Source organism: Myiozetetes cayanensis, unplaced genomic scaffold (assembly GCF_022539395.1).
Source record: "Myiozetetes cayanensis isolate MyiCay16 unplaced genomic scaffold, myiCay2020 scf18, whole genome shotgun sequence".
Taxonomy (NCBI): Eukaryota; Metazoa; Chordata; class Aves; order Passeriformes; family Tyrannidae; genus Myiozetetes; species Myiozetetes cayanensis.
The window spans coordinates 17,335,046-17,347,957 of NW_026087389.1; the positions used below are offsets into that span (position 1 = coordinate 17,335,046).

At 45.1% G+C, this 12,912-nt stretch overlaps 1 protein-coding gene across 2 annotated transcripts in view; it reads left to right on the forward strand.

Annotated features, from left to right (window-relative positions):
- Nucleotides 1-559: 559 nt before the first annotated feature.
- The window catches only part of IPPK (inositol-pentakisphosphate 2-kinase), a 28,675-nt gene continuing 16,322 nt past the window's right edge, over nt 560-12,912 (forward strand). The window contains exon 1 of one of the 2 annotated variants that reach the window (XM_050312645.1): nt 560-722. In XM_050312645.1, coding sequence (XP_050168602.1) covers nt 642-722 — 81 coding nt within the window. In that variant the 5' untranslated portion in view covers nt 560-641. Of the gene's footprint in view, nt 723-7,155; nt 9,121-12,912 lie in introns of those variants that run through there. The other variant, XM_050312646.1, reaches the window with a different exon arrangement.

The following is a 12,912-nucleotide window of genomic DNA, read 5'->3' on the forward strand; positions in this document are numbered from 1 at the left end:
CTCTGCCAGCCTTGGGGCCGCGCCCGCTGCCCTGGGGAGCCTGTTCAGTGCCCAACCACCCTCTGGGGAAAGAACCTTTTCCCGAGATCCAACCTCAGCCTGCCCCGACTCAGCTCCAGCCTTTCCCTCGGCTCATGGGAGCGGCCGGGAGAGTGAAGGGATCGGTACGTGCCCCTCGGGATGCTGCTGAAGACCCCGACGAGGTCTCCCCCTCAGTCTCCCCTTCTCCACGCTGCAGAGACCGAGTGCGCTCAGTCGCTCCTCACGCGGCTTCTTCACCACCCTCACGTCCCTCCTTTGGACGCTCTCCAGTGGCTTCACGTCTTTTTTTTTTTTATATTGTGGCGCCCAACACTGCACACATCCCTCCTTTGACGGGCCGTTTCTGGAGGCACAAGGCGCTTTAGTGCCGCCGGTGTCGCTCCCCTCACAGCCTGAGCCCTGCCCGGTCCCGCTCCCCTCACAGCCCGAGCCCTGCCCGGCCCGGCCATGGCGGCGGCGCCGCCGTGCCCGGTCCGAAGATGGCGCCGCGGCGGGCGGGACTTCCCGCGGCCGAGGGCGGGCGGCGCAGCCGCGATGGTGGCGGCGTGAGGCGGCGGGGCCGGCGGCTGCTCCTGTCCTCGGCGCGGCCCGGGCCGGGCATGGAAGTGGAGAAGATGGATGAGAATGAATGGAAGTACCACGGGGAAGGCAACCAGAGCCTCGTCGTCTCACACTGCCAGGTGCGGGGGGGTCGGCGGGGGGGACCAGCCCGGGCCCCGCGTGAGGGGGGCGGCCCGGCGGGAGCGGCCGCTCGGCCCCACCGCCCGCCCTCGCTCCTTTCTCTCCCGGAGGAGTTTTCCATCCCGGGGGGATCGGGCCCGTCCCGTGAGGGAGATTAGCGGGCGTTTCCATGGCTTATCCCTCGCGGCCGGTGCGGGTGGAGGGGAGAGCAGCCGATGGCCGGGCAGCTGCCGCCCGGAGACGGGAGCTGTGAGGAAAAGTGCTGAAAACCCCCCTTTTCCATCGTCATGCCGGGTGTGGGTGATGTGACAGGGGAAAGCGAGCTGGAGAAGGCGTGTTTTTCCCTTTGTCACCGGCTCTGGCTCCGTGAGGAGTTTGAGCACTCGCTGCCCCGCTGGGCCGGGCTCCCGGCGGTGATTTCGGGTTTTGGCTTCGCCACAGACCTGGGGTGATGTGACCCCGCCGGGCGGCTCGTCCACGGCCTCCCGCATTACCTGCTGGTCTGGGGTTCTGAGCTTTTTGTTTGTTCGGGTTATTTTTAGGGAGTGTTTTATTTAAAAATCGCAGTAAAATAGATTCAGCGCTTAGAATAGTAGTAACGATTAAATGAAGATAAACCCAATCAAGCAGGCTCTGTGTTAGTTTATGCTGTCCCTGTACTCGTGCCCCCCTTGCATGTGTATTATTTACTCAATATATTGGGGTATCTGTCCCTTGAAGGAATTTATTCTTTTTCTAGAAAGTGCTTGTGACTGGTTTTTTTGGCCTTAAAAATGTATTTGTATTTCAGTTTAAAAGCTGTTATGGGTTGGCCACAGAATGTTCTTGATGCTTCATAGATCTAAACGCAGTAAATCCGAATGGTAGAATGCAGACTTTTATGTAGAAAAAGATCTATAGCAAGAGTTGAATCTTGACAGCAGTTTCTTTAGATACCATCAAAATGAATGAGTGAAAATACTGGATTCTTCTGATGTCTGTTTTCTGGATTATAAATATAAACTAGATGTAAAAAAACATTAGCAAATATCAAGTTTGAGAAAATGCTGGAAATCCTATGGTGCTCTCCAAACTTTAGGAGGGGCACTTCTGTGCCTCTGGCTTCTTTATATGAAGTATTTTTTAAAAACTGGTTTGGTACAAGAAGTATGTGTACCATTTTTTTTCCTGTCACATTTTATCTTTGAAAAAGGCACTTTAAAAACTACTCAGTCACTGGATGACGGGAATCAGGATATGTAATGGATTAATAGTGATGTAATTGTGATAAGATGTGGAAAGTGAGGAAGTCTGCCAATGATTCAGAATGGCTGCTGAGTGTGTCAGTTCTCTTTTTAACAAGATGTTAGAACTTTTCATATGGCGTGAAAGTGAAATAGGTGTAAATTTTCCTTTATGGACAGCTTTGAAGCAGTAAAGTTTACATCTTGGAGCTCTCTGTTTGCTGATGACAAACTCTTGGAGCCTATAAACTTGGAGCCATAAAATAGTGTTTAGATGCTAATTGTTACTTTGTGCCTCTTACAAACAGGACATACCGGCATGATTCATCATCATTCTCGTGATCTGGTGTTAAGTTATTCTCAGGTTTGTGCGAACAGAACAGTAGCACAGCTAAGACAGTGAATTCCAGTTTGACTGTCCATGTTTCATTCTGTAGCTTTCCAGTCCGTGTTTTTTGTGTCTCGGTGCCAGTGGGAGGGGTAGTGATTTGGTGTGGTGAGGGAGTGTGAACGGACACTCAGATCCAAGTGAGAGGCCTGGGTGGAGCTGTGTGTGTTTGTTGTTTCCATGTTCTCCCTTTTGATGTGTAGTGGTGTTTTGGAATGTGAGGAGGAAGCTGGTCCCTAGATCTGTAGGTCTAAGCTTCCCTTCACCGCTTCTTCTGGAAAACTTGAGAAGCTTTCAGAAACAAAACAGCAGCAAAGAAATGAATCCCCGTGCTTCTGGAGGAGAGGGCACGAGCTGCCTTGCCTTTCATGGAGTGAGGTCCAGGGTGTTTAGCTGGAACTCCTGCCCTCTGGAGCGCTCCTTGGAGCGCTGATAAGAGCTCTGGGCAGGGTCACGTCTCCAGCACGTGGGGTGTGTGGGTTAGGGTGGGCAGGCAGCCTGGGGGACACTCCTGCTCCTGGCTGTGAGGAGCGTGGCTGGACTGGGGATGGACAGCAAGGACAGCAGAGCTCAGGGAGCTCTCGTGTGTGTGAGGCTCTGTTATTTCCTTGCTTTGCTCCGTTCCTTGTATGTTGCTCTTTAAGACACGGATGTGTAAGGCATTGTTAGTCCAGAGCTGGTGCAGCACCAAATTACAAAAGTTGGCCGTGGAGAAGTCACATGCCCAGCAAACAGCTCTGCTGGTGATGGGCTGATAAGCCCTGGATGCAGCCGCTTTTCCAGGGCATGCAGACAGCTCTGCCTGGCAGTGGGACACTGGCATCCTATGGAACGTGCTCTGTTGTTCTGTCACAGGGCTGTCAGGACTCTTTCTCTGGCTGGTCATTAATCCTGCAGAGTGTAACAGTGATGGGAGGCTCCCCGTGTGCCTGTGGTCCCACAGCCTCTGCTGAAATCTCTGCAAGTGTATCTCTGCTCCTTACCCATCCAGTGAAGGATAAAGATCCTGAGGCAGGACATGGTCTAGTCAACACATCTCTTTTTACAGACTTACTTTAATTAGTACTCCAGCATTTCGACAGTGATCCGATGAGTGAAGATGGAATGCTTGCCAAGCATTTCCAGTTTCCATTGTTATCTCTGGAGCTGTGCGCCTGCTTGCTTGATGCACACTCAGACTTCTGCTTTCATTGATTTTTTGTTTCGGTTCTGGTGAATCTAAAGTTCCAGAAGATGTACAGAACTATGGTACAAATTTCTCTGGTGACACAGCTTCTGCTGATACTTTTTGTTTGTTTTTTTTCAGCTGTGATTAAGTTAATTCAAACTGGAACTGAATTGTAGTCAAAAGGCCTCTGTGTAGCCTGCTGAAATGCTTCTGGTAGAATGAACAGACATCTTTCCTTCCTCATGCATTGAGTGAGAAATACAGCTGGTAACTCTGAGAGGTTGGTGAGATGTTGGGAAAGTTTTGTGTGTTCCACAAACACTGCAAACTGTTCAGGCAGTGTCTGTGTGATCCCTGTCCATCAGTTGCAATTTTGAGTATTTGATTGAATCACTGTATCCTTTTCAACACAACTTATTTGCCACCCTTCACACCACACAGTGAATTGCCCGGTTACTTGTTCTAGTTGCTGTCTCAGAGATGCATAAATTGCTTGAGAACAGACACAGCTCTGCAAAACCCTAACCAGGCAGGTTGCTTCAGAGCCAGCCAGGTGCTTTAGAAAGGAGGCTTCTTATTCCCTGCAGTTTTATTGGAGTGTTGTTCCTTCCACATCAAATTTGGCATCTGAGCTGTGCTTTCCCTCTCCCTCCCTGCTCGTGAGCAGTAGAGGGTTCAGAGGAACCGCTGCAGCACCGTTATCTCCTGGTAAGCTGTTGTGTCTTTCCATGGTGGACATCCTTAGTTTTTCAGAAGTGAGCTGGAGATCCTCCTTTGGAGCTCTTCCCTTTCTTTAATCAGTTGTTTGCTCTTTCGGGGACACTTAACACTTCATTTCAAAAGGCTTCAGTAGGTGTTGGTGGAAAGTAGTGTAAGCAACTCTGGAACGAATGGCTTGGATTTCCTCCCGCTGTTGGAACTGTGCTTGCAATCTCCAGTTGTTGCTGTAGGAGATGGATTCTGTACATTCCTCCTGGACATCTCCTGTTTTACTTACTGTGTGTTGGGATATTGTGGTAACCAGAAGCTTCATTTTAAAATACATTTGAACATTAAACTTGTGTTTCAGGGTGGTACAAGAGAATAGGAGGGATTTGTCTCGTTTTTCCCCAGCTTGTTTCATATTTGGTGAGATGGTCAAGAGAAATCTTGGTGTGATTGTTTTGTATCTTCAGATGCCTCAATTATTAGTGATCATCTACTTCTTGTGTTGGAATGTTTGCAGCTCTAGCAGATATCCTTGGGTTTTGGTACAGGACTGAATTAGGAATGCGTAAACCATCTCCAGAGGATATGTGAGCTTACGGAATAGGAAAAGGGGAAGGAGGGGAGATGGAGAAGGTGAATGAAACACAGCTAAGGAGACTGGACAAGGTAACCTAGTCAGGTAGTCAAACTTGCAGAAGATTCCCAAAGCTGGTGCCTACAGAAGTAAATAATATCTGTCTCTTCTCTGTGGTGTTTATTTTTCCTTGAAGACCTAAAGATGGAGGATGCCCCAGTACTGCTTTTGCAGGGAACCTTCCCAGTTATTTTTCTGAGTGTGTAGGGGACTGTAGAGAGCAGAGGTGCTGGGAGAGAGTGGTATCTTGTGTTTTAACACCAGCCTTTGATTTCACTACAGCTGTAGCTGCCTCTGCTGGCAGCTGCATTAGGGTACTGCAAAGTGTGTGCAAAAAGTCACTGTCTGCATGTGGGGACAGGGACTTGGTTTGGAGTTTTGAATTAAAATAATTCTACTTGGTGGGGGGAGAGCTTTGTGTCAAGTCAGGGTAGATTATTGTTCCTTTTAATGCTTTTGAAATATGAAATAGTTTTCCTGTGGCTGGTTGGTTGGTTTAAGAATAATGACAAATGATTCAGTTTTGCTGCAAGAAACTTAACTTGAAGAGAGGGCAGGATTGGATGTTTGCTGAAAGGGTGGAATGCTTAGGGTTGGAATGACAGGCAGCTGCAGCTTTCCTCTGATCCTGTTTGGCAGAAAGGGATGATGCTGATCATTAATTGCTGTCTCGTTGAGACAATCTTCTTAAGGTGCTTTTTCTGATAATGTCATTTTGCCTAAGTCCAAAAACCTGCATGTCCTGCTTTTTCTTCTGTTGTTTTTCTATGTGGAGTTGCCTGAATCTGTTTTGTCCTACTGAAATGTGTGTAAGTCTTGCCCCCCAAACTTCCCGGTCGTTCCGGAGAAATTCCAGGGCCCTGACTATAAAGCAAATTTTGTTCTGTTTTCTGTTCAGTTGTGTTTGATTGTGTTTTTTTTTTTTTTTTTCCCCTTAATGCCTATGAATCTCTTGATTTCAAGGAAATATAGAACAGGCTGCTGATTCCTGTATTAAAGGGTCTTTAGGTAGGGAAAGGCACTGAAAAACTGGTTGCTGTTCCTTGGGGTTATAAATAGAATAGTTTATTAACAATGGTCTTCTCTGAATATTATTATTGACATTACCAAAAAAGGTAAAATGCAACTGGTATTTATTGAATTTTATTTTAACTAGTGGAAAAGGCATAGTTTTTGTACGACTTGAACTTAAATATTTTTGTATTCTTGAGGAGAGTCTTTTATTTACATTCCCAACCTGTGATAGTTCTTACTTCTGATGGATTTGGGAATGATGTAATATGGGGGGGGGGAGTTTGAATCTGCTTTTGTAGAATTTTCTGCCTCTTCCATTTGGCTTTTCTTAGAGGGTTTTTTTGTGTTATTTCTCTTTTTTTCCTATTTCAAAGGGCATTTGTCTGACCTGCCTTCTCCAGCATTGTGTTCTTTAGGGTGTGTACATATCTAAACACTGTCTATCTCTGAGTATTGTTTAGCAAAACCCTCACACCTGCACACCCTTTACCTACGTAGACAAAAGGACAGGAAGGCAGCTTAAAGACTAAAGATAATATATTTGCTCCATCTTTCTTAGTTGTAATTGCTTTTGATTTTTAAAAATCATTTATTTACTTACTTATTGTAGACAAGTAGAGGAGCCTCTGCCCAAATTTACTGAAGCAAGCAGCTATGAAATCCAGTTGAAAAAGCCAAGTATGTGATCAGGGTGTGTCATCAGTGGAAGAGAAAGGAAGAGATGTCTGCCTTGGTGTAAACAACAATTAAGATTTCAGGAACAGGAGGCAATCACTGGTTTGAGTTGGAATTTGGGCCCCTTTGTGACACCTGTGTGAACCTGCACATTTCCTTGTGTTAACCTGGGTTAATTGATTCTTCAATACTTGGCTAAGGTCACTGGGGAAAAAAAAGACAGTTTGGTATTTGTTTTTCTTTGGTTCTTTGGTTGAACTGGTACAGCTGGGCCTGAAGGTGTCATAATTGATTGGACTAACTCTACTTGAGTACAATCTACAAAGCTTTTACTGTTAAAGAAGAATTAAGGGTTGGAAACACTTCCAGTTTTGTGGATTAGCTGTGAAGCTTTTCTGGACACCTCCCCCACGAAAAAAAGTCAACAGCTTGAGTCAACATCTCTATAGAATTTTAATTCCATATCAGGGTTTCAATTCCATGTTGTACCAGAGTAGGTAAATTTACTTTTTCCTGAGCTTTACCAGGTTTGTGCACTGAAGGCTCTGAATGCAGGGCAGTTTAGTGTCTGCACTGGGGAGCAGGGCTGAGTGTGGGGAGGAGAGGGAGCAGAAAGGCACAATTAAAACTTCTCTTATCATACAAGTGCTTTAAGTTCAGTAGATGCAGATGGGAAAACAGCACCTGTGTGGATGGAGGTGGGAGACACAAACACTGCCAGTGCTGTGGTCTCACACTCTAGTGCCATATGAGAGTGGTCATTTAACTGCAGCAACACCACCTCTCCCCTCCTCCCAGAATGCTTTTTCCAGAGGTGGTGTCTTATTTTGCTGGTAATAAGTGTTGGAGCAGACCTGTCTTCTGGTGACCTTTGGAAATTCACTCTCTGCTTTAGGCCTATTTTTTCTTTTTTTTGAGAATTCTGAGGGCTTTATCCAAGGAAAATGCAAACCAAATCCCAGTCAAGCTCAGGAGTGGGTTGGTCTTGATTAAAAACCCTCTTGTTTTCTTCTGGATTCTGTTCAAGCTCGAACTTGAATGAGTCTTGTGCAGTTGATGAGATCAAGCCATTATCTAAAAAGCAGGTTTTTTGTCTGTTAAGAGTGTTTGGTAAATGCAGTGATGGTGGAGTTTCTGTGCCTTTTCTGTGCTGCTGCTGTCTCTGCCCTGGGTCCCAGCAGCCGTGGGTTGGTTGCCTTGGATAAAGTAGGCTGACCCAAAGCTGTGTGGGAGTGCTCAGTCTAAGAGCCTATTTTATTCCCTCCTTTGGTTCTTTTCTCCTTCCCAGCCCTTCAGTGGCTGTTTTCTTTGTCTCACTTATTTTCCTGTAACGTGCAATAACCATTTTGTGACCTCCCTAAACTGTCCTTCCTGGTCTGGTTTTGCTCGGGAAGGATCAGTCACTGGATTCCATGGAACACTTGCCCAAGGTTTGCTTAGGGGTCTTCTAGCTGAGGTGTTCCAGATGCTTGGGAATTATTAACTTATTCTAACCCTCCATTTTATTACTTATCTTCATTCTAATCCCTCTTACCGTTTTGACTCTGTTTCCTCCCCTCCCTATTAATATTTTCCTGGAATGCCTGGTTTCCCCAACACAACATCAGGTGACTCGGCAGCCTCATGCTGGGAAGTGTTGCTGATAGGGGCAGGTTTAGGGCAGCTCAAAGGAAGGAAGCTTAGTGTGTGTTGTGTTCTGCTTGGCACCACTCACCTGTTTGACAGGGGGGTGTTTGACGTGCTGTTAAATGTTAAGGACTTGTTTTTCTCCGTGTGTTTCACAGCGAGGACGTCACAGTGTCGATGGACTCAGGGCCAGGGATCAATGGGTTTATTCAGCCTGTTCTCCCTCTGGTGTGTGTTTCCACCTCGTGGCAGTGGGTGTATCACTTGATACCAGTGCAGGTTCTCTGATTAGCTGCCTTGGCTGAAGGGCAGACGTTTCCTTCTCGCTCTTGGCGAGCGCAGTCATTAAATTCTCTTGGAATTGGTACCATCTGCGTATTGCAAAGCTGTAAAGTGAAACCTGAGGTAGTGCTTAACTCTCATGGGAGTCGAGATCATAACCAAGCAGGGGGAAAAAAAAAAACCAAACCTGGAATGAGCACCTGAAGTCTGATGCAAGCTGTGAGCTGTGTGCTAAAGGAAACCAGTATCGGGGGGGGTTTGCTCTCAAATAATGGTTTGCCATGTTGAATGATGTCAAGCCAGGTGCTACGCCAGAAATTCGTTATTCATGTAAAGAAATCAAAACATTGTTATTCAAGGACTCCTATGCTAAATAAAAGAGTATTGTTCTGATTTCTGAATGCTTCTTTGCACTGTGTGTGAGCAGTTGCTAAACTTCCTCCACATGGGCAGGAAGCGTAGCTTTCCTCGCTTTGTTTTGTGTGGTCTTATCCACCTTCTGCAGAACAAAACAGGGTTGGAAAACAACAGTTGTGTACAATCCTGCCATGTGCACTTCATTCAAAAGCTGCAAAATTTTCTAGCACTTAGTTTGTTTCCAGCTCTCACATCCCTCCACATGGCACAGCACCCTGGATGAGGAGACCTTTAAAAATGTCTCGTGTTGAGTATCATGAAGGTAAGCTTTGGCTGAAGTGCCTGGGCAGCGTGGTGGGCATGTTTTTCCTGAGTTTTATCAGCTCTCAGAAGGAGGAACCCTCCTCTGTGTCCCTGTCTTTTCTGAGATATGACACCTCTTTGTCCATTTTCCTCCTTCCCAGAAATTGCATTTTCTGAATAGAACACCACAGTTTTCTGTTCAACTCCCTCAAGCTAGAGTCGGAATTGAAGGGGCTGTGGAATGTAGATTTAGAATAAAAGTTGTCAGAATAATTTTTTTTTTAGTTGACATGTAGTGCATGCAGCTCCAGTGTGCTACTGCAGGGATAGCTTAATACCAGCACAACAGTTCCACAGTTCATGTGGAGTGCCACTGAAACAGCCATTAATTAGTATTTGCCTGTCACTGTGTTCAGTTTGGCTCCCTCCCTTTGACTGAAATGTAGATAGAATGTACTTTCTGTGGCTCATTGCTGTGCACAGCCATCAATCCCCAGTGATTAGGTGGTGGTGAATAATTACAGTGGTGGCAGGAGGTCTGGAACCCTCCGAGCCGTGTTTGGTAAGTTCTTGGTAGCTCTTGAGTGTCATCAAAGGACAACGAATTGAACAACCAGTTTTGACTGTATAAAGAAATTAATTCAGGGCCTTTACAAGCACTGTTTTTTCTAGAAATAAATTTGCCCTCTTATCTTCATCTCCTTTGGCAGTTGGTTGGTGATGTTTTTAATTGGTTGCAAAAAATAGTACAGTAAGAATCGTAGGGAAAGATTTATTACCAGTCTTGGAGAGTGTTCTCCCCCATGTTTATGACTGCAAGCTTGAGACTTTTATATGGACAACTGTAAAAGGACTGTGGGATTTCTTGTCCTGTTTGTATATCGTGTGCCTTTTCAAACAACAGGGTGTAGTAAACAGGCAGGTGACTTTGTGATGTAAAATTGGAGGTAGTGCTTGCAAAAATACTGGCGAGCCTTTAGATGCCAGAATTTAGGAGACTGTGTGGAGTGAGGGAGATGATGGGTGTGGGAAGAGGGGTGGAGTTCCTTTTGGGACTTAAAAAGTTCCTTCCTGAAGTGTCTTGTTTTCTGCCAGTGGATCTTGCAGATGTTGAACACAGGTTGGTAATCAGCTAGATGGGAATCTTGTGCAGTGGCAGAAGGAGATGTCAGGGTGGTGCTCTGCCTCCAGACAAAGGCAGTTAATGTGTGCTGGTTAGAATAATAATGGAGTAATAACAAATGACGTGAACCTGCTTATTTAAAAAAGAAGAAGCTGATGTTTCCCAGGCTTTATGTTTGGACAGGCTAATTCCTTATATTTTTGTACAGAAGCTTTTTTTAAACCCACGTGAGCTGAGGTGGTAACAGCAGAAGGAAAACACACATCTTTACGTAATTCTAAACATTATTACCAGCAGTTGAGCTTGTTTTTATACAAATTCTCCTGTTTCTTTCACTGCCACCATCTCTTACACAGATTTTGGTGCTAATGTAGCAAGAGATGGAAATCTGACTGAAAACCTCAGTGATGCAAACGAGGCTGTTCCCTCAAGGGGAATATCAAGACTATGGGTTTGTCCCAGTTGTGCTTCACTCGTGAAAACTCTCCAGTTCAGGAGGCCTACATTGTATGACAGTGAGGTCATAAAATAAGGCCACTATCAAACATCAAGCTGTAAAGGAATAAATGTAAGCTTTTATCCTGGTTTCATAATGCTACTGCCTAATCCAAAGTACCTGGATTGGTGCCCAGTCATATTTTGGCCCAGCTACCAAGGATTACTTTGGTTTTTGGATTTCACTAAGGAAGATTAAATTAATAGCTGTAGTAACTGCTTTGGAGAAGAGAAATCCTTGCAGGTAACGTTTTGGGAACTAAGACCAGCGCTGTTTTTCCCCAGGATACACGAGAACAGGATCTGTGTGTGTTCACATCCTTGTGGTTCTGTGATGCAGGGACTTCTTTGAGTGCTTTCACAGCCCCTCCCACAGCTTCTTCTCTGCTTATTGGCAATGATTAACTTCCTCCTGCTTTCACCAAACAGGTGTTTGGTGATAGGGTGCTCAAGAAGTGGTTGTCTTTCTTGGTGGGACCGTAAAGCTTCAGGCTGGAGTCTGAAAAGGCCGTGGCCTAGGATAGTGCTCCTCTGGGAAACTCCTGGTTACAGCCCCTGTGGATGTGTTTTCAGAGACACCAGTTTTGGTATCCTTGTTGCAAGTGTTTGTTTTGAACTTTCCATGACAATTGGGAACATCGCAGTAGCCCGGGTATGGTCCTGGAGCCCCGCAGGACATTGTTTGTTATCTGTGCTGTGCTCTCATGTGAGAGTCGCCCTTGAATTCTTTATCTGAGAGTAAGAGCAGTCGTGTTTGTTCTGATGGGTTGGGTTTTTTTAGTCTTTTGTCACTAAGTGGGTACTGAACATATGCAGGATTAAAAAAAAAAAAAAAGGTAGAGAGAATTCTCCCTTTGAATTCACTATTTTTCTAGCTGGTCTTACTTCAAAAGCTGTGAAACCTTTTAATGTTCCATGTGTTACATTTGCCTACACCCATGCACTGTTTCTTTTTGTTTTCTCCTTGCAGCCTGCATTTTTCATCTGTTTGTGTGTCTGGGCCTATTATCCAGCTAACTAAATACTCTGATGGTGGTGGTGCCTTGATGGAAGTGATGTTAAGCACCTCTGTAAGCCCTTCCACTGCTTGTGGAGAATGAAATTTAGTTGATCTGATTCTCCAAGAATTTAAGGAGTAGTGACAACCTCCTGAGAGATCTGTTCTCTTCTGGGTTTGGGCCATTTCCATGCATACAGATGAGCACGGAACATCTTTGGTGTTCAATCTGTAAATATATAAAAAAAATCTAGGGCATTTAAGTTAACTGAAAAAAAAAAAACAAACCCTCGTGGCGACAACCACCCACAATATTTCCAAGTAAAGAATCACTCAAGTGAATCAGAAATTCAATATCATGAAAATGTGGGCCAGTATTTTGGGTGGTGGTAATTCTGAAGCATCTGTGACATCCGATGGGTTAACTTGGTGCTGTGGCAGTGTGTTTGTGTAACTGTGTGTTGGATTGCACAAAAGAGTGGATCCAGCTGAAAACTTGCCCCAAGAAAGGGTAAGAAGTGTTTTGGAGTTTTTTGTGGGTTTTTTTTCGGGTTTGGGGTGTGTTTTTTTGGTTGGGTTTTGTTTTGCTCTGATCACCTAAAAGCCCTGGTGGGGAGCAGCGTGGGGTGACCGGGGTGAGCACACCTATAATTCTGTGAAGGTTTGTTTGAACTTTGCTCTTTACTTTTGACACCTTTAGACAAGCAGCAGGTTCTCCTTTTGCCATGTATAATTTTGGTCATTTTCTCCTACTGCACCTCTTCAGAAATGACTTGGTAATGAACTAATACCTAGTGAGTCCCATGAGAGCAATGATTGGAACCTTGTTGGCTGGGAACTGATTAACAGATAAATATCTACGCCAGCCTTGAGAGACAGAATCATGTTTCTGAATGGATGAGAAGTGATAATCACATCACTCCATCACTGATCCACTTGCTTATGAATAATTAAAGCAGGAGATCAAGCAGTTGAAACAGTGTACAACAACACCCTGCACACAGAGCTACAGGCTCAGCAGGGCTCTGTTACCACATAGCCCTACCTAATAAGCCTGCAGGTTACTTAATGCCACATCAACATTTGATTTTGATACAAAAAGTCCTTTTACTAAGTTTAATGGTTAAATTTCAGCAAGATTTTTTTTACTTCACGTGGCTTCTGTGATGGAAGACACTCAATAGGCTTTTAAGGAG